The sequence below is a fragment of the Typha latifolia genome, chromosome 1 (genome assembly GCF_019914945.1).
Source record: "Typha latifolia isolate L0001 chromosome 1, TyphaL0001v2, whole genome shotgun sequence".
In the NCBI taxonomy this organism is placed as follows: Eukaryota; Viridiplantae; Streptophyta; class Magnoliopsida; order Poales; family Typhaceae; genus Typha; species Typha latifolia.
In genome coordinates, this window is record NC_133086.1 from 5,160,938 (window position 1) to 5,181,397 (window position 20,460).

Consider the following 20,460-nt stretch of genomic DNA (forward strand, 5'->3'; position numbering starts at 1 on the left):
CCTTGTTCGTGCCTATCTTTCCCTTCTTGGATGACATCCGAACAGCAGGAATCATTGACCCGAATATCTTGAGGATCTTGTAGGAAATAGAAGACGACCCAACGAGCCACCCTGGGCTTGTGAGCATAGGCGAATTGCTATTGGACTGCGGGCATCCGGATACCCATGAACATGGGCTTACAGTGAAAAGTGATGGAGCATTTTCATTCCACCCCTGAGGCAAGACACGAGGGACTCCTACGGACTCACAGGAGACTACTACAAAGTTGTACATTGCCTCTAGTTCAGCAAGAGCTGAGGGCATTGTGCATGCTTGTGAGGCGTGCCAACGAGCAAAGACCGACTCATTGAGGCCAACAAGATTACTCCAGTCCTTGCCCATGCCGAAGAGAATTTAGGATGACATTTTCATGAATTTCATTAAGGGCTTGCCCTTTATGAGGGGGTACATAGTCATATTTGTGGTGGTAGACAACTGAGTAAGTATGCTCACTTCTCAACTCTAGTGCACTCATACTCGACGAGGACAGTGGCAAAGGTGTTCGTGTGTGACATTGCCAAGCTTCACGGCATGCCACGTTTGATAGTATCCGACCGAGATAGAGTCTTCATGAGTAGCTTCTAGACAAAGTACTTCTAGACAGAGTCGTCATCCATAATGCGTTGGATATGACAGAAGAATGGACTCCTCCTCCCTCATCTATAATATATATAACTAATATCTCATAAATGGCATCCCCTTCACTAAAATTATATAAGAGAGAGAGAACGCAATATCTATCAGATTACGAAAGCCTTTGATCCTAATAAAATTTTCTAACATGCAAATCTTGAGAGGAGGAACCCGGTGCTGGGATAAAGAGGAGAGGTTGACTCCTCCAAGAAGGTGATGAAGGGCCCGTGTTCGTGTGCAAGGAAGAGACAAAGATCGAGTGCAGCGCGTGTGACGACCGGAAAGCCTAACCGTTAGGCGGCAGTTAGGCTGTGGGTTGACTAACAGGGCCCAGTTAGCCCATGGACCCGACATCTGTACTTTAATGGCACATGGGGTTGCACGAGCGTACACGTGTACAGGTGATGCAAAGTAGCCGGAAGTTTTTTGGAATTGCCGGGAAATAAAAAGAGGACACCAGATGGTCTGCAGTCCTGATCGTAGTAATTTGCTACATCTTGGTGCATGACTTCCCATGATTGGCTAAACTTCGATTTAAACTTTGTAGTTCTTTTCTTCGACTCCTCTGGATGTTGTCGTAAACCAAACAACTGCTGCCATCTTTGTAAATACAGCCGAAGGCGGACACCTCTTTCGACAATTGGAAAAAAAATAAAATAGAAAAGGCGAGCTCCTCTCCTCTTATCGCGCGAAACATTCCGCGAACAGACATTACCAGATAGATAGATAGATAGAGAGAGAGAGAGAGAGAGAGAGAGAGAGAGAGAGAGAGATGTCGTGGTCGTCGTCAGGGTCTGGGGAGGATGAAGAAGGCATTGATGAATACCGCAAGGGAGGCTACCACGCGGTGAGAGCAGGTGATCGCTTCGCTGGGGGCCGATACATTGCTCAGAGGAAGCTTGGATGGGGACACTTCTCCACCGTTTGGCTCGCCTACGACACCTATTGCTCTGTGCGTCTCTTTCTCCAATCCCACCTTTCTATTTATTCATGGACGGGTTTGCTTTTCTATTGGTTCTTTTTGGATTTTCATCCAAGTTGTCATCTTTATGCAGGCAAATGAGATTTTTTCCTATTTCCTTTATTAGGTTTTATTTGTTCTTTTCTTTTTTACTTTCTTTCCTTTCATTTGTTTCCTGTTGCTTTCTGGGGCCTTCGATTTCTATCTTCGTACTCTCATTAAAAAAAAATCTCATCTCTATGCACGCAAACGTGATTTATCCCTGTTTTGTTTTAACAATCCTTCTTTCTATTTTCCTTATCGTGGATTTTTGTGATACTAAGAATTTGGATTTTGACCTTTCCTTTTGCTCCTTTCTTTTACATGTGTAACTACCATTTGCAATTTTGTCCATGTCACATTTTTAATTGCGTATGTTTATCTCCAAGATAATGGAAGCATTCGGATGAGGAAACATTCATTTTAATGCTGCATTTTGGCTACACTCGCTTTGCGTGGTTACCATAGAGGAGCTCGTTTTTCTCGCTCTCCCTATTCACTGATATTCTAATGGAGAAGATGTTATCTGTTGCAATGGTGGTTGTATCTAAGAACGTGTTGCTGCTCCCATGAAATGTTCTATCAACATCCTCTGTTTACTTTTCTAGTTGTTTACTATATTTATGTATCAACAATGATACTAGTTAGTCTAGTTTATTAGCTACATAATCAATTATTTCCTAGGTTCTATATTACTTTCTGATTTGCATTTACTCATGTTTTGGACCATTAATGATGCAAGCCCGATTTTTAGCTAAGGTATCATGTATTGCATTTGGTTTGCAGAGATTTGTAGCACTCAAGATTCAAAAAAGTGCAAAGGAGTATGCTCAAGCTGCCACCCATGAGATTGAGCTTCTCTCAGCGATCGCTGATGGAGATCCAACAAATTCCAAGTGTGTTGTCCAATTGCTGGACCACTTTAAGCATGCCGGCCCAAATGGGCGGCATCTTTGTCTAGTAACTGAGTTTCTTGGGAATAGCTTGCTGCAGCTAATCCGGTATAACCGCAACAAGGGTATTGGGTTGAATAGAGTTAGGAGCATTTGCAGGTCAGTTTTGGTGGGTCTTGATTACTTGCACAGGGAGCTTGGTATTATTCACACGGATTTGAAGCCTGAGAATGTTCTTCTCATCTCTACCATAAATCCTGCAAAAGACCCAGTACGCTCAGGATTTTCCCCTATTCTTGAAAGGCCTGAAGGAACCTCAAAAGGCAGGAATTTGACCAGTGTCAGAGAGAAGAAGCTTAGGATTAAGGCAAAGAGAGCATTGGCGAGAATTTCTCATAGAAGAGTATCCATGGGAGGTATCGTTGAGTTGGAGAGAAGCCTGGAAGGTATCGATATGAGATGCAAGATTGTGGATTTGGGGAATGCTTGTTGGGTTGATAAGCAGTTTGCTACTGAAATACAGACGAGGCAGTACAGGGCTCCTGAGGTTATTCTGGGTTCTGGATATTCTTTTTCTGTTGATATGTGGTCTTTTGCTTGTATGGCTTTTGAGCTTGCTACTGGTGACATGCTTTTTACTCCCAAGCATGGTCAAGGATTTAGTGAAGACGAGGTATGTTTCTCGTGTTCCTGTTTAACAGTATTCCAAGTCAGCATAATGTTGGTATCAAATAAACTTATGCATTGTTCTTCCTCCTTTAATTTGTTCTTTGCAGTTCACATGATTAAACATCCTTGATTCTCCTGTTCCAAGTTAGCCATAAGTAATGAGCTGGAATATGTGACATTTGCATGGACTTTGAGTGTTCATTAACTTTTTACAAGAGCTTTCGTTGTTATTGTCATTACTCAAACATCATGTAAAAGTAGCTCTTTCACAAAAAATGAAGAAGATTCAGAAACAAATATATAAGAAAATAAATATAACAAAGTTCCATTAATACATAAAAGCAATAAAACAAATACATTTTTATTAGAAAGTAAGTCAGAATAATCCACCAATCTGGCATATATCTATAAATGAAATGAAAATTCACTGTCAATTTACACACACTAAAGCATAATAAAAATATTAATGTGGACAACTAGGCAGAGCTAAGCAGAAAACCAGGGATACTTAGTGTAAGGTGGTCACTTAGGATACTACTATATCTATTGGTATATCTATACTTCTGAGTTAGTAGCAATAGCATGACACAGATGCTGGCAATCTAGCATTACTCTTAGAACTCTCGGTACCTTCTCCCTTGAGCTTAACTAAACTTAAATAACGGCATGCATTGTGATAGCTCTTGTCGCTAGTATCCTTGTAGGAATTTTCAGATTTTAAACTTTAACGTTCATGAGATCTATAAGGTCTTAGTTTACCTCAGTGATATTTTCTCTTGCAGGATCACTTAGCTCTGATGATGGAACTTCTTGGAAAGATGCCTCGAAAGGTGCTGCATGTTATCATACATTTCTGCTTCCTATACCTGACGATTTAATGCAGTTGTTATTCCTTGTGAGCCAGCTCGCTGTTTCAGGATCTCGATCAAAGGATTTCTTCGACCGACATGGAGATCTGAAAGGGATCCGGAGGCTCAAGTTTTGGCCTCTGGACGGTCTCCTGTTTGACAAGTACAAATTTCCCGAATCTGATGCATGTGGACTGGCAGAGTTTCTTTGCCCTCTCCTCAATTTTGCCCCAGAACAGCGGCCAACAGCAGCAGAGTGCTTGAAACACCCATGGCTAAATGAAAGGAAAACAACCGGCATAATATAAGTGCACTATCGTGGCAAGTGATTGAGATATTTTTTCGGTCAATCATATGTAGACATAATCATCTTCTCTGATGTTACCCAAAGTATTTTTTTTTTTCAATTAAGGTGGTGATGGTTTCCTTTTATGATGACTGGTCTTTCAGGAGCAAGCATGCCAGGTATATATGGTTACCAAATGACAGTCCTTTAACGACATAATATGATGTCTGATTTTGATGGATGGCGTGAAGGATTTTTAAATTGTTCTTCTTCTCGTTTTGTTGACTTATGGTAGTAGTAACTTCTATGCAATTGAAAGGTTGAAAAGACCTTCCACTTGCCTGCCGCTTCTATCACGATTAACAAGAGAAAATTTGTCAAAGTTTAGCCATGATGACATAAATTGATGAAGTGCACGATTCTCAAGGAAATCATTTCGAAATAGTGGTAGGGTGGTCTGGTTACATATCAATTCTGTTGTTTATGCTGTCCTTGTTTTATGCATGTTAGATTTGACCTCATTTAAGAGATCGTCTTTGCACATAAAAGCATAAATGTGCCCCCAGAAATTGCAACTGGTGTAAAACTCTTTCTAATACTGCTTCTTTCCTACAAAGCCATGAAGAAAGAATATATCAACAGATAAAGTTATCTACAGCAGTAAACATTTAAATTTTTGTTCAGCATTCAGAAAACAATTTTTTTAAGGCACTTGGGCTGCCAAAAAAAAACTTGTATTAGTAAAGCTAATTTGTGAACAGTCTCATTCTGGTTCTCTGCTTCTGATATCTTAACCCAAATAACAAATGGAAGAGTCCAAAAGTTTAAAAATAATACAGCGAAGCTCCCGGCGAGGATCGAACTCGCGACCTTTCGCTTACGAAGCGAACGCACTACCACTATGCTACGGAAGCAGGCGTGATCAATCATCGAACAGTAAAACTAACTAAAGTCATCGAAAGATGGCACCACATATTACAAAAGTATAGCGCTTGTAACATGGTTACACAGTCCAAAAGGCACGAGGAGTAGAAATTTATCTTTTATTTTTACATTTTCATCACAAAAACAACTAAGAACATCTTATGAGATTATAAGATACTTTAGTAGTAGCAATAAGAAAAGAGTAAGAAAGAGGGAAGTCTTCATGGCACTGATCGAACACTTTCCATTTCTGCAAGAAGAGAGGCAATCTCTCTATCTAGCTTCAGCCCTGCCAATTCGGTTTCCTTGCATAACTGCCTACACTTAGCCATCCTCCCTGCAGCTGCATAAGCCTTAATCATAACGCGATATATGTCGTAGGTAGGAACAAATCCGGCCTCCTTCAATCTTGAAAAGTACCTTGCTGCCCTCGCAAGATCACTTAAAGCAACACATAGCCTTATCACAACGCGATAAGCTGGAAGATCCAGGAGAAAGTTCAATCCTTCCATTTCCCACACCAAAGCCAACCCTTCTCTGTAGTTCTTGTTGCAATACCGACTATAGATCACCGTCGTGTACATGACCAACGTAAGGTTCTTACCAGAATCCCGAAACCAATTAAAAAGACTCTCCACAGCTTCGAATCTTCCAAGCCTGATACAAACTTTCATTATAGCAGTACAGTCTTGTGGCTTTAGATCCAAGTCTTCTCTCTCTCCAAGCTCATCTAGCAATGCTGCTGCAAGCTTGTAACCATCGGGGGTCTTTCCAGCTTCTAATATCAGCTTTGCATGAATGCTTGGATCCAGTGTTCTATGATTGTCCTTGGCAAGTAAAAGAATCTTCCGAGCAAGATTTAGACTTCCTGCTCTAATGAAGCCTCTTGCCATGGCTTCGAGCACAATACGGCTAGCTGAGTACAGGTACTTCTCTAATTCAGATTCAATCCTTAACCGGCCAAACCGCGCTAACACCTCAACAGTTGAAGCAAGAATCTGGTCATCAGGGAACAATCCTGTTCTCTGCTTTTGAGCCCAGCACAAGGTCTGGAGCGCCCTTTCAGGTAGACCCATGTGACCCAATTCTCGTATCGTCATCGACAAAGAGCCCTTCCTTAGAAATCTGGCCCATTGATCAAGAACTGCAGACACATCAGATTCCGAAGGAAGAGCTGCAATCTCTCTAGCTATTCCAACAAGAGCTTCTGGGTTCTTATGCATTTGATTGCTGAAAGAGGACCGTGGTGAAAGCACAGACCTGGCAGCCAATCGGATATGGTGCTTTGGTGTTGGAATTCCATCTGGCCGCGTCCTATAGGGAAATGGGAGAGGGAGGGGCCGCTCTTTCATCGGTTTCACACGTTTCTGAGGGATCGGCCTATCGAAAAGAGCTGAAATGGCATCAAGCTCATCTTTGCTCCACATACCATCGTCATTATCAACACCAGCATCCTCATTCTTGGACAACTCAACCTTCTCCTCATCCTTGTTCACATTAAACAATTGAGCATTATTGTCGTCAATCTTTGATGGTGCTCTGGAAGTTCCCGGATCTGGTGGCAGTTTGGCACGGCGGGGGTATCTGATACTTTTGGGTGGTCTCCTATGGGAAGTGGAAGCTCCTAACCTGAATTGTGCAGAAACTCCAATTGGGTCAATCCAATTTGAGCTAAATTTAGTTCCCCAGGTCTTTGAGAATTCTTGGGTTTGGTTCTTGAGCAAAAAATGATGAATGCTGGGGGATATAGAAAGCATGTGACTCATTGGAGATGCCTAATATTTGCAGAAAAGTGGCAGAAACGGGGTGTCAAAGGATGATATGAAAAGAATTCATTGGTAGCTGCAACAAAGTTGGATTTGAGACCCCAAAAGGAAATGTTTCTTGTTTGGGTCAATATTACAAACATCTCACATGCTTATTCTACGAGAGGTGAGATAAAGTGGGAAACGGCGGGCTGTGTTGGTGGGTGGTCGCAATGGAGATGGTAGTGGCGAAGGAAGTAGTCGGGGGCTCGCTGCGACGGCGACGGCGACGGCGACAACGGTGGTGGCGAGTGAGGTGCGTGAGGGAAGTGGTGGGTGGAGTATCCACGGAGAGATGAGCAAATCCAAATGTTGTGGATTTGTGGGGGTAGTTATGCAAGGCTTTGAGAACTAGCGACCGGTGGCGCCGATCCTCTGCAGCCTTGGATGCATGAATTGCTACAGTCAAGGTACTGGGCAGCCGGTAATAGGCATGCCAAATATTTTAAGAGGAAATTACATTTAATCTCCTCCTGCAGTCCTGCTTAAGTAAATATTTGCCGTGCTTTTTGAGTTAAACTTATATTGTCCTTATATTTACTTGTTATTATTTTAATTAATTGAACTCTGACGAATAAGAGGGCTAGAAAATATGGCAGTAATATTCTCTAATAAAAAGGCCCAGTTAGGCTATCATATTATTTGTAACTTAAGTGCCTTGTCATATTAGCGGATTTTATAATTTATTGTATAATATTTATTAGCACTTGATTATAAATAATTATTGCAATATATGAAATCTATCTTTTAAGAAAAAAAAGAGAATATTAGATATTCTGAGGAGGTATCAGGTATCTACCTAAAGAATATTTTTTGGAAAAAAGTACTGTTTATATTCTTGTCGATTGTAGTTCATCTAAAATTTAAAGCACTCGTAAACTTTTATCTTTGTTTTGCTTGTAGTTCTAAGTTATGTATAATCATTGGATTTTTTAAATTAAAATTAATAGTAAAAGAAATTTTTATTTTTAAAAATGAATTATCTAACTAATTTACTTTTTATATTATTTTTTTTTAGAAAATTTGCACTGTCTAAAATTGTTTATTTAAGATAGAAGACAAAAAAATATTCACAAGAAAATTGTTTATTTAATAAAAATATTTTAGTTATTTTGTACTAAAATTAACATTCAGATAATTCTCTAATATGTAACAACTCTAGGTGATTAAGTGATACAAATAAAAATTTATAAATTTTCGCATGGCGTACTCTTCCTGTTTGAATCGGAGTTTGAAACCATTATTTTTTTAATATATTTATCTTAAAGAATTATACGAGTAAATACGCAAAAAGAAAATTTTACGTTAAAGAGCTACACTACACAGGGCGCTATCACGTGCTGCGTTCGCTCCCTATAAAAAAATACTGCCACACCAAAAGGAATCCTACAAACAAAACTACCACAATAATCTCCCCGGTTTCTAGAGAGAGAAAGAGAGAGAGGGATTGCCTCCGAAATGGGCAACACGACGCCAGTGGAGACGAAGAAGAGGAAGAAGAAAGGCCGCCCCTCTCTCCTAGACATTGAAAAGCGCAGCCTTCGCCTCCAAAAGCTCCAAGAGGAGCAACGAAACCCTAACCCTAACCCTACCCATAATCCCTACCTCCGCTCCCCCGCACCCGCCTCGGGCCGACGGACCACACGCCAGAACCCTAACCCTAACTCCGACGAGGACGAGGAGGAGGAGGAAGGAAGAAGGAGGGAGAAGAAGCTGCGGCACGTTCTTCGCCTCCCCAACCAGACCCCCAATTCCCCTCCGGATTCCGCCGAATCTGACAAGGTGGATTCCGTGCTCTAAGTTTCTTGGATGGATTTGTGGGTTTTGGTACGACTTCGATTCGGATCGAGAATATATGAGCGGAAATCTGGGGCTGATGTCCTTGGATACCGTTCTTTATATGGATTTCTTCGGGAAAAATAACTGCTTCTCGGTTTCTGCACTGGGAAAGTGTTCCGATTTGACTGGGTCAACTCCTAATCATTTGCTATGTAGAAAAATCCTCGTATCTTTTCTCTGGATGGGTTTGTTTCTATTTTTTATTTGTGGTGTTAATCTACTATTAAGTATTTACTTGGGAGAAGAAAAAATGACAGTTTTTGTCGTTTTCTCTCCTTTCCTAGCTTTCGGTTTAATTCAAGTTGATGGATTCGGTAGTTAGTATAATATCTTCCTTTTTTTTTGCCTCATTTTTCCTAATTTTTTGAGATTTTTCTTGCAGAAAGGAAAGCCGAATTCTACCTCGAAAGCGACAGATGGGTTTCAAGGTTTGCATTTACTTCGATACGTGGAGATGATAAAAAAAAAACTCAGTTTTGTTAAAAAAAAAATTAAAAACTTATGCGTGCTTATTTATTTGCTTCCCAGAGACATCAGATTCCGGACCCACGACTAATTTGCCGGACAAAAAGTTGTTGGAGTTCGTCCTTGATAGGCTGCAGAAGTGAGTGCTGTGTGCCATCTTTATTTCAATGCCACTTGAAACCTCTACTTTTTCCGATTTGCCCCTTGTCTCCATGTTTTGAATATTACACCTAGCATTCGTGTTCTCTGAGTTGGGCTTTCTGTTATGTTCTCAGAAAGGATAAGTATGGTGTGTTTGCGGAACCCGTGGATCCTGAGGAGGTCCATATCTAAAGCCGTTTTGGTAGATTTTAAGTTGTACAGAGTTTTCTTGTCCTTTGTGAAACTCACTTTCTCTTCGTTAATGCGTAAAGCTTCCAGACTACCATGATATCATCAAGCATCCTATGGATTTCGGAACAATCAGGAAGAATCTTTCAGCTGGAGTCTATAAGAACTTGGAGCAATTCGAGGTTGGTTCCTATTAGTGGTTTTTATAATTCTTGCTTTGTTGCTCCCTTTGAGCTCAGTAATGTCGATTATTTCCTTCCATGTTGCTTTGTATCATTTGGAGAAACCAAAGGTTTTAGAAGCAATTGATTCCTTTGGTTCATTTATTCCCTTTCCCTTTTTGTTGCTTTTGACTCAATTACTTTAAATATATTTAGGTTGACTGGGGGAAGTTTGGAGGTTATTTTGATGCAACAGTTTATGTAATGCTTCATCGGTTTTTCACGGATGATAATTGTTAAATGTCAACAGAGATATATGTGCCTTCTTATGATGCATGTGGAGAATGTCAAACATCTTTAGTACTTGCAGTGGTCAGTCCCGCTTAATGGGAAGAGAGTTTCATTCTTCACTAATTTCCTTGTTAAAATAATTACTGCAATAATTAATTTATGTTACTGCTAATATGATTTTAATGGATTTATATTGGTACCTTAAACCATGCCCAATAGGATTTTATGTTAATCTCGTGGAGAAGTTTCTTTATTTGTTAATCCAGAAAAACTTGCTTCATTTTTGGAAGTACTCTAAAATGACATTGGCAACTTGGACTGAGAATGCTTTGATATGTTATAATTTGGTACCTGAAGGTTGAATGGAGTGTGGAATTATATCTAGTACTCTATCTTATCTTTATTGAGGAATGCTGGAGGGTTTAGGGGTTGCTGTCCACATATCAGCTGGACATTATGTATATAATGTGAACCGACATGACCTAAGAAGTTTCAAAGCTCAGTTGCAATGAACCTAGTACTATTGAAAGGTGATTCTTGTGGTTGACCATTTTTGACGATTAACGGGTAATGTTGGTGGGGAATTTGAATGTGGACCTTTTTCCAATATTCTTATGGAAGGAAAATGAGCCTCTCTTTTTTGTAACTGTCTGCGGATTTTGGAGGATATTACGTAACCAACTTGTAGCCAACATTGGAAATAAGAAAGTGGGAATGAAATTCTCTTCTACTTGGTTGGAGGTGTTAGATGATATCTGATCAAAGAAGTTCTTTGTGAATGAGATACATAAAAGAATTTTTGGGGACATCTTTTTTCCAAGGTTTCCAGTTTCTGCTGATCAATGAGCATGTTTTTTTTAACCGAAATGAATTGAAATTGAAAGAGAGAAAGGGAGAAAGAGAGGGAGGATAGTAAGAAAGAAAAAAAAAGTGAACGAAGAGAGAGAAAGAGAGACAGAATTAAAAAAAATTGCATATCTGAGGTCACCGGAGGTCGATAAAATCAGATCTATATCGAAAGAGTTCACCATACATTGATGGAGGCCGAAACTATCTCGGAAAAGCATCAGCTTAGGAGAGAGGGAATGGGAGAAAAGTGAGAGTGCTAGGGGGAGAGAGAGGGAGTCTGAGAGGGAAAGCATCAGTTTGGCTTTTTTGGAGTGAATGAGATTAGAGATAAGGATGAGATGGGAGAAAGAGTTGATAAGAGAGAGTTAGTGGGAGAGAAACTTGGAGAGAGAATTGATAAGAGAGAGTTAGTAGGAAAGAAACCTGGAGAGAGAGTTAGTGGGAAAGAATCTTAGGGAGAGAGTTAGTGGGAAAGAATCTTAGGGAGAGAATTAATAAGAGAAAGTTAGTGGGAAAGAGGATAAGAAAAAAAAATCATCTGTGTGAAAGAGGGAGAGTGTTGTAAGTGTTATTTTTTTTAAATAGAGATTGAAAATTAAATTTAATAAATTAAAAGTTATTTTGAAATGTAGGCAGATATGAAGGGCCGATACACTAATAAGGCCAATAAATATCTTTTTTTACTTTTTTCAAACAGTTGATTCCTGTCCTAATCCCGATATTTGGAACCTTATCTTTTTCTTGTCGGATATTCTTTATTTATTAGATGGACACTCTAGTTAAGTTATGAGTTCGATTTCTTTATCTACATTAGTAATACTAATTCTCAATTGACATTTTGTGCTATCTTCATGGGAGAGTCATAGCTATTTGATCAAGCTGTACATTAGGTCAACTATTATTATCATAAGTTTATTTCTTTTGATCCAGAAACAAACTGATCTATTTCTGACATTGGTATATCGAGCAGCTTGTTAACAAAACTAAGATTTAAATTCAGTTGTATGTCGACTCGCTCTATAGTCGATATAAACTATTTTTGTCTTTTAACATATATTTGAGTTAAGTTGCAATCTGATCCTTATTGCCAAGATTTCTGAATATCAGCTCATACTCTCCAACTGTATCAGTGTTACATGCGTGAAGTACAGAACTAGATTTCAAATATAAATATTTGGCTTATATTTGGTTTATGTATCATGTACATTCCCTACTTAACATACTCATACACTTCCAACATGGAAAAAGTCTTACTCCATATTCATGTTTAGAGTAATGATAGTGATAGGTAAGTTTGACTATACAATTTCTCATTTTCATGCTCTTCTGCATTATCCAAATCTAGAATGCAGAATTACTCCTAGATTAAATTTGAGGTATTTACTTTGACCATGTGGTTTGCAGAATGATGTTTTCTTGATATGCTCGAACGCTATGTGCTACAATGCACCAGATACAATCTTCTATCGGCAGGTAATTGATGTGCCTCTAGGCATTACATTTCTAATTAATATGTTGAAGATGCCATTGTTTGTGGTATATCTAGTTTTGCTCAGAAGTCTATCCATATAGGCACGAGCCATCCAAGAGCTTGCTAAAAAGGATTTTGAGAGTTTAAGGCAAGAAAGTGACAACAGTGAATCAGAAGTGAAGCCATGCAAGGTTAAGCCACTAAGCAAGAGTGTAATCAAACAGAAAGGTGGCGGACTTCCTGCTGAGCGTGCTAGCACTAATTTCTCTTCTGATACAACACTGGCTAATGCTGGAATTATTGGACAACTCTCTTGCATGGGACATGATTTGTCAAGAAAGGGATTGGATAAACTGAGCATGGTGGGTATACCAACAACTTCTTATGGTCTTCGCACCAGAGAAACTTGGTCTAGTGAGCACAAGTCAGAGAGAAATGAAGATTTTCCAGGTTTTTGTTATAGACTGTATATCAGCTTTATAATTACATCTTGGCTGTGAAAAACTTGTCAGATTTTTATACTTACAAATTGCTGATATTCTTATATGATGTTGGTCTCTATTTTCATGGTAACTTTTTTGTAGGTTCTTTTGCAAAAGGTACCACTACAAAATATGGGAAGAAATCTTCACTAATAGATGAAGCCCGTCGGAACACATATAAGCAGACCCATCCATCAACTTACATACAGGAGCTACACGCATTTAATGGGGAAAGGAAGCAGCTGGTGCCAGTAAGTGTCAAGTTTCTTTCAACAATCCTTCCTTGCTACTTACAGTACCTGTGATTATTTTTGCTTATCTAGCCCCTCTTTCACATTTCAATCTTTTCGTGCCCACTTCGGTCCAGCATGTTGAAATTTGTTGTCATGGTGATGGAATAATTCTTCTGTTTCCTGTTGGACTAGGTTGGGCTTCACATGCAGCATGCATATGCTCGCAGCTTGGCTCGATTTGCTGCAAAACTTGGGCCCATTGGGTGGGCAATTGCTGCCAAACGGATTGGAGGAGTCCTTCCTCCTGGCTCAAAGTTCGGCTGCGGATGGGTGGGAGACGGTGAAGCACCACAGCATTTGCAGCCTTCCCTACTCACTGCATCTCCTCCCCATTCTTCTTTCCAGCCAAAGATTTCAGCAACACCATCATGCAACATAGCAGTGTCAATAGAAGAACCATCATTGAATAGCTTGGCTGTCGAAGGTCATGCTACTGCAGAACTTCCGAACCTTCCATTGGCATCTGTTTCAAAGTGGTCTACTGATTCCATGAGATTCGACCCTGTGGCTGCATCAGCGAAACATGAAAGCAAATCAATACCACAGAGTGGTGGGGCTACTGGTGAACAGGGTGTTCAACAAAAGTCTCTGTTCCATATCCACCAAAATCCAGTGAATGGATGCAAGACTGCACTGGGTTTCTCTATGGCTTCCCAGATTGGGAAAGCAGTTGGATCCCCTGCGCCACTTGGAAGCTTCTGTTCAGAGTCTATGACCCATGGCCAGGCATTGGACATGGTTTCAAGGAGCAACCACAATCACACTTACCATGTTAGCCAATCGGTCAGGGAGCAAGCAAAATTTGCAGGTGATCCAGCATCATTATCAAATTCTGGTAGATCGCTTCTTAATGGTGGCCATGATCAACAAGGGCTACGGCCTGTTCACCCACAGTATTCTGATGCTGGTCCTAATGCTGCTGATCTCAATGCTGTATCACGATCACCACGGCAGTCAACTTCGAGTGTGCTGGCTGAACATCAGCCAGATTTAGCATTGCAGTTGTGAAAGGATATTTATTTGTCGTTGGATTGTCAACCATCGGCAAAAAGACTTGCAAGCTGACTAGGAACATAGAGTAGGTGTTGCAATAGTTTTTTAACTACAGCGTTGTGTTGTATATCGGCAAGGAATTTTTGTACAGATTGATTGATAGTGAAATTATTTCTCCAGATGAAGCACAATCTGAATTGTCACATGTAACAGCATGGTGTCAAGGGAGCACGAATATTTGTTCACCATGTCCAATCTACTGCACCTTCCTTTTGATTCGTTCTGCCTGTTTTGGGTCAGTGGAGTGAGTTCTTTCTTTCATCTTCTGATTTAGTCCCAAACTTCCTTCATGATTTTTGCTGAAATCTTTCTTCGTATTTGCATGGATTGAAGGAGATCCATTCAATATTACAATACATTGTTTATCTTCTAGAACTTTCTTCTATTGTCCAAGTCACATATATGGGAACCAAAATGTAATATGTGTTCTTAATCACATGTAAAATATGATTAAGACAAGTCTGCATAAGATTGACCAAATATAATAATCCTATTCGAAAATTATCTTTTCTTATTTCGTGAGTATTAATTAGGATAGAATAATGCAAACCCTCAGTTAAACTGACAGCGACGGCGGGATTTATTATCAAAGGTACCAAATCAAACCACTTCTTTGCTAACATGGCTGGGCGCAACAGCTGTTTCATTGAAACATGCTGTTCTAGCTATTTCAGCTCATCCTTGTATAAACCCCTCGGGCCACGTCATGCCAAAATCCATCTAAGATTGATCACTGTACCTCGATCCAACGATGCAGTGGCCTAGTGACCTCATCAGAAGAAGAAAAAAAAAAAGAGAACGATGGATTAGACTTTCTTGACTGGTTGACTAGCTTGAAAGCCATGGGGGGAATAAGCTGGGACGAAGTTGGGATGAAGTATTGGAGAGTATTATTTGGGCCATAGGCGTATTAAAATCAACTCTCCTTGGTTTCCCCCTTCCTTCCCTTCTTCCTTCCTCTCTCTTTCCTCACCATTTCCCTTCTCTGCAATTTCCTTTAAAACTTCTAGAGAGAGAGAGAGAGAGAGAGAGAGGTTGGGGCCTGGGGGGTTATGGGGAATTGCTGCACAGCTCTTGCGAAGTCCCATAGTTCTGCGAAGACAAGATCACGTAGTCCAGGTAACAAAATTAAATAAAAGAGGCAAATTTTTTGGTGGAAATATTGGATTTTCTCTTATTATGTAGGGTTTTCTCATGGTGTCATTCTCTAGCTGATCTGTGTGCTAATTTTGGACTAAAGGGAACAAATTTTCTCTTCTGAGTTCTGGACTTTTTCTATATCTTAAGTAATAAGGACAATTTTGGGTCTTTATTTAAATTTTACATCTGAGAGAGATCATTAACTCTTAATGTTTCATTAAAGCAAAGTTATAGAGGTTCAATATCTCTTAGCCTGAAGCGGGTCTCAGAAATCTTGTAGTAAAATTTGATTTTTGCGTTCAATTTTTACTAAATTCCTCCTTGTTTTCAACAATTTAAATCTATACCCACCACGGCTGACCTCTCTCTGTCTTCGTCATCCCATTTTTTGTTTTAACTACAGGGCCCTCGACATCGAAGACTAGTAGCAGAACCACCACCACTACAATTCTGTCGAATTTCAGCAGTAACACCTTTGGTCAATCCAAGTCCATCGGAAGCAGCTTAAGCATGGACGAGGCATTTCCTGAGGGCCGAATACTTGAGCTGCCGAATCTGAGGATCTTTACTTTTGCTGAATTAAGGAGTGCGACGAGGAACTTCAGGCCTGACACAATCCTTGGTGAGGGAGGATTTGGAAAAGTGTATAAGGGATGGGTTGACGAGAAGACATTGAATCCGACGAAGAGTGGATTCGGAATGGTGGTTGCTGTAAAGAAACTAAACCCTGAGAGCGTGCAAGGGTTGGAGGAATGGCAGGTAGTTACTTCATGCTATTTGAGTTTGACAGGGAGATCTCCCATTCCCTATTTTTGCTGCTTTGTACTCTTGTGCTTTTTCTTTCATTGATTTCATTCTTTTTGTGAACTATTATTTATATCTCAAGACATGATTTCATGAAATGTTGTTTTGGTTTGGCTTGAGGACTGGGTGAGTTGTTCATTTCCATAGTTATGCTTTCTTCCAATAGACTGAACTCAGGAAGCACATTTTAAAAGCTCTTATATGCTGTTCTGTATGAGATTGCGGTATCTGTCAATTGAAATCCTGTTATTTCTTTGCTCACAGCTTGCTTATGCTTTTTGGTGCTTTAACTGCTGCAATTGTATTCATCTAATAATTTTAAGTTCATTTATCATCCGGCGAAAGTTAGTTATCAATTTGTTTAGCACTCATTTATTGTTGTAGCATTATTATCCTTAGCATTTTGTGACTAAGTGGGGAAAAGGTCACAAGTAACTCCGGATATTATTTTTGTGCTCTTTTTTTTCTTTGGGATGTGATTCGGATCAGGTCGAATCATATCATATCATAAGGACATTGGGCTGGATAGATTGAGTATATTTATTTTTTAATTAATTGATGCTTATGTAAGCTTTTAATGAAAGTCATGTAAGCCTATAAAGCAAATCTAATTAATTCAAGTAAGTCTTTAAGATAAGTTTAGTTAACTCAAGTAAGTCTTTATGACAAGTTCAATTAAGTTAAGTTTTTAAGGCAAATCCTAATTCGACTTATGTAAGTCTTTAGGGCTAATTCTAGTAGGACTAGGGGTAAAAACGGGTCGGATTAACTCCGATCCGACCCGCTATCCGACCCGATTCGGATTGGATTTGGATAAAAAATTTCTATCCGATTCGGATACGGATAGAATTTTTGAAAAAAATTCGGATACGAATTCAGATACGGGTCGGATATATTTTTCGAATTCGGATACGGATATCGGATATTCGTTTATCCGCATATTTTTTTAAATGATTTATAATTTTTAGTTTGCTTATTTAAATAGTAAATATTAATATTATTACTAATAATACATTATATATTATTTATAGAGATTAATTTCTCTAATTTTATAAATTGGACATACAAAAAATTTATTTATCATAAAACTCTTAATAATTTTGTGTTAATTATATATAAATAAAATATTATAATTATTTTAAATTCAATCAATATCCGTTTAAGATCCGATCCTTTATCCGAAAATTATCCGTATCCGTTTAGTTAGGATATGGTTTTAAATTTTGCTATCCGTCCAATATCCGTATCTGAATCCGTATCCGGACTAAAAATATGGATCCGGATATAGGTTGAGCACTATCCGATTCGTATCCAATCCATTTTCACTCCTAAGTAGGACTCACTTGATCTCTCTATATATATAAGGGTTGGACTGCTTTGTTTAATCATCCAAGCAATTAAGCATTAGGAAATTATTAAGTTTAGCTAATTTATTATTGTCAAATTTATCGTTTTATCTTAATCGTTAAATCATATTTATCTTCGTAAGTGTAGATCTTAAATATAGAACTATTTCGAGCTTGTAAACCCTAGCCACAATTTTTCATTACGAGCCATGCTACTGTATGGTCCACCATCATCCTTGACCGTCCGCCACCCTCTGACGACTGTCGCAACATCGGATATTTTTAATTTTATCCTGTTTTGACATTTCTTCACTGTTTCATTTTTAATTTTTCACCCTAACCTTTAATTACGTGAGACCAAAGCCACTAAAACTCTAACTCATGAGGCTACAACTCATAAAAATATTATAATTTTATTACTTCTAGATCTTTCTAGATCTAGTTCGTAACATTTTGTTTTCTTTTTTTTATTTAATTTAAAGAGGCCACCCAAAATGGTAAAACACATATAAACTTATTTTTCTTGCTACTCTGTTGCAGTCTGAAGTAAATTTTTTGGGGAGGCTTTCGCATCCAAACCTCGTCAAGCTCTTAGGCTATTGCTGGGAAGATAAGGAGCTTCTTCTTGTGTATGAATTCATGGCCAGAGGGAGCTTAGAGAACCACCTATTTAGAAGTAAGTTTTTCAGAATTCACATATCTTTGCTAAAAAAGTTACATATATCACTGCAGAAATTACTTAAGATTCTACTTTACCGGAAACATCTATCACTATGATTTCTCATTGTTCAATGGGCTGAACAACTGAGAGTCAATGATGGTTGCCTGCATGCATCAATCCTGGATGGTAGAATGTCAATCCCTATTAAGACTCTCACTAAATTATACTACACTAAGGATCCTGTTGTCATTTGGACGCAAAATTCAGGGTTAGCCTTTACTTTCTCATTACATAGCTCAATGCTCTTTTGTTCTGTCCTACATTTTTTTCCAGTTTAAAAGAAATATGACTTCCTTTGTTGGTTAATAACTGAATTTAGAAATAACCTTATTCTTGTGTGGCCTGCAACCTACTTCTCATACTTGTGATATTTGGGAATTGTGGCATCTATTACTTAATTGGTTGCATTTTTTTACTATAATAATTAGCATACTTCTTGTTGGGCAGAAGGAGCAGCTTTTGAGCCACCGTCATGGACACTAAGGCTGAAGATAGCCATAGGTGCAGCTCGAGGCCTTGCATTCCTGCATGCAGCAGATAAACAAGTTATTTATCGAGATTTTAAGGCTTCCAACATCCTCCTAGATTCTGTAAGTTTATTTATTTTATACCTATTGTTGGAAATGGGGTGGATTTTGCCCATGTGACCTGGCAATCATATTCAATTTTAGCTATATGTAAATATAGATCTGCCTTATCCATTTTGATTCTTGATTTGAATCTAGATTGTGATATGGTGTCATCTGGTTACACTTATTAGATTAAATGCTTCATCTATATTAAAGCTTACCCATGTTGAAATTTGGGAAAGAACGAAGGATAAAGATGCATTTGCCTGGATTGGTTCTCTATCAGAATGATTTTCACCCCAGATTTGAAGTTTACAATCTTCTTTAGGTGACTATGGCCTAATCTTGCCACATTGATTTCTTGTGTAGAACTACAATGCAAAACTCTCAGATTTTGGGCTGGCAAAGCATGGGCCAACTGGTGGAAACTCGCATGTCACGACACGAGTCATGGGCACATATGGGTATGCAGCTCCAGAGTATGTAGCCACTGGTATGTATCATTTTAACTCTTCACACTGCTTTTAATGCAATCCAGTAGTATAATGGAACATTAGCTAGTCCACACTGCAATTACTGTTGCTCTTTGCTCAATACTCAATTTGCCTATTTCCTTTTATCACCTGACCCAGAAGAAAATCTTTTAAATCCTTGTAGCCTTCAGGATCTCTTGTATCATACAAGTTTGGTGGCTTCCCTTTAGATCTAAGATAAAGCACATGCGATTCTTGGATTGCAGTTCTATATTTATTTCTCTTCAGAAGTCTTTTAGCTTAATGTATGCTAATAGAGGTGCCTTGAATCAATTAGGCCATTTATATGTGAAGAGTGATGTGTATGGATTTGGAGTAGTGTTGCTGGAGATGCTCACTGGCCTGCGAACATTAGACCCAAAGCGTCCAAGTGGAGAACACAACCTGGTAGATTGGGCAAAACCCTATTTAAATGACCGGAGAAAATTGTCTCGATTAATGGACTCACGGCTCGAGGGGCAGTACCACTCGAAAGGAGTTGTTCGTGCTGCGCAGCTTACCCTAAGTTGTCTAGCTGGTGACCCCAAGAGCCGGCCATCTATGAAAGAAGTTGTGGAAACACTTGAGCAGATTGAAGCCATGCAAAGTAAGTCAAGGGATCCTAAAGATGCATCCTCAAGAACTGCTAACCATGGTCAGACACCTGCAGATCGACAATCTCCTCTCAGGGTAAGATGATGATGATGATGGAATTTTATTTGATCAATTATACTTGTAAATCAGAACAAAATTTGTTGTTGCAGTTGCAGCCATTGTTGCTCTCATGGTTCAGTTGTATTGTTTATTATAAATATAATCTAGAATGGCAAGAAGGTGTTATTATTTGCAATGTTGTACTGTAATGACTTAACTAATCAAATCAAGCTGCACTACTTTAAACCAGGCAAACTCCAGTAGCTTTTTTCTTCCATGTACCTTTATGGTATATTTATTCATCAAACTCAAAATTTAACTCTGTTTAGAGGCAGTTCATTAATCCTAATTTAAGGCCATGTTTCAGTGTTTTGCTTTCGAT

The 20,460-nt window shown here is 39.0% G+C and overlaps 4 protein-coding genes and 1 non-coding gene across 5 annotated transcripts; 3 read left to right on the plus strand and 2 right to left on the minus strand.

Annotated features, from left to right (window-relative positions):
- Positions 1-1,393: 1,393 nt before the first annotated feature.
- Positions 1,394-4,518, plus strand: LOC140799201 (uncharacterized). Its single transcript, XM_073153385.1, has 4 exons — positions 1,394-1,625; positions 2,460-3,239; positions 4,018-4,065; positions 4,140-4,518. The coding sequence occupies exons 1-4, from the start codon at positions 1,446-1,448 to the stop codon at positions 4,389-4,391; spliced, it is 1,260 nt and encodes a 419-aa protein (XP_073009486.1). The 5' UTR covers positions 1,394-1,445; the 3' UTR covers positions 4,392-4,518.
- Positions 4,519-5,211: 693 nt separating this feature from the next.
- On the minus strand, positions 5,212-5,283 carry TRNAT-CGU (transfer RNA threonine (anticodon CGU)). The gene has a single exon. It is a non-coding gene; the product is annotated as a tRNA-Thr (tRNA).
- Positions 5,284-5,398: 115 nt separating this feature from the next.
- LOC140782328 (pentatricopeptide repeat-containing protein At2g01860) lies at positions 5,399-7,453 on the minus strand. The gene has a single exon (XM_073128839.1). The coding sequence runs from the start codon at positions 7,057-7,059 to the stop codon at positions 5,515-5,517; it is 1,545 nt and encodes a 514-aa protein (XP_072984940.1). The 5' UTR covers positions 7,060-7,453; the 3' UTR covers positions 5,399-5,514.
- A 1,025-nt stretch (positions 7,454-8,478) lies between these two features.
- Positions 8,479-14,463, plus strand: LOC140787791 (uncharacterized). The gene is made up of 9 exons (XM_073136896.1): positions 8,479-8,880; positions 9,320-9,365; positions 9,466-9,541; positions 9,678-9,723; positions 9,816-9,914; positions 12,438-12,506; positions 12,606-12,954; positions 13,089-13,237; positions 13,412-14,463. The coding sequence occupies exons 1-9, from the start codon at positions 8,557-8,559 to the stop codon at positions 14,285-14,287; spliced, it is 2,034 nt and encodes a 677-aa protein (XP_072992997.1). The 5' UTR covers positions 8,479-8,556; the 3' UTR covers positions 14,288-14,463.
- Positions 14,464-15,126: 663 nt separating this feature from the next.
- Positions 15,127-20,327, plus strand: LOC140787801 (probable serine/threonine-protein kinase PIX13). Its single transcript, XM_073136908.1, has 6 exons — positions 15,127-15,451; positions 15,876-16,231; positions 18,163-18,298; positions 18,791-18,933; positions 19,282-19,405; positions 19,723-20,327. Exons 1-6 carry the CDS (start codon positions 15,385-15,387, stop codon positions 20,121-20,123), a joined length of 1,227 nt encoding a protein of 408 aa, XP_072993009.1. The 5' UTR covers positions 15,127-15,384; the 3' UTR covers positions 20,124-20,327.
- The last annotated feature ends 133 nt before the right edge of the window (positions 20,328-20,460 follow it).

Bases quoted from the DNA above. Each gene is read 5' to 3' on its own strand.
- LOC140787791 (XM_073136896.1), top strand. From the start codon at position 8,557: ATGGGCAACACGACGCCAGTGGAGACGAAGAAGAGGAAGAAGAAAGGC. The intron at 9,366-9,465 runs GTTTGCATTTAC...TTTGCTTCCCAG, and splicing joins AGCGACAGATGGGTTTCAAG to AGACATCAGATTCCGGACCC. The intron at 13,238-13,411 runs GTAAGTGTCAAG...CTGTTGGACTAG, and splicing joins AAAGGAAGCAGCTGGTGCCA to GTTGGGCTTCACATGCAGCA.
- LOC140799201 (XM_073153385.1), top strand. From the start codon at position 1,446: ATGTCGTGGTCGTCGTCAGGGTCTGGGGAGGATGAAGAAGGCATTGAT. The intron at 1,626-2,459 runs GTGCGTCTCTTT...TTTGGTTTGCAG, and splicing joins CCTACGACACCTATTGCTCT to AGATTTGTAGCACTCAAGAT. The intron at 4,066-4,139 runs GTGCTGCATGTT...CTTGTGAGCCAG, and splicing joins TTGGAAAGATGCCTCGAAAG to CTCGCTGTTTCAGGATCTCG.
- LOC140787801 (XM_073136908.1), top strand. From the start codon at position 15,385: ATGGGGAATTGCTGCACAGCTCTTGCGAAGTCCCATAGTTCTGCGAAG. The intron at 16,232-18,162 runs GTAGTTACTTCA...ACTCTGTTGCAG, and splicing joins AAGGGTTGGAGGAATGGCAG to TCTGAAGTAAATTTTTTGGG. The intron at 18,299-18,790 runs GTAAGTTTTTCA...CTTGTTGGGCAG, and splicing joins AGAGAACCACCTATTTAGAA to AAGGAGCAGCTTTTGAGCCA.
- LOC140782328 (XM_073128839.1), bottom strand. From the start codon at position 7,059: ATGAGTCACATGCTTTCTATATCCCCCAGCATTCATCATTTTTTGCTC.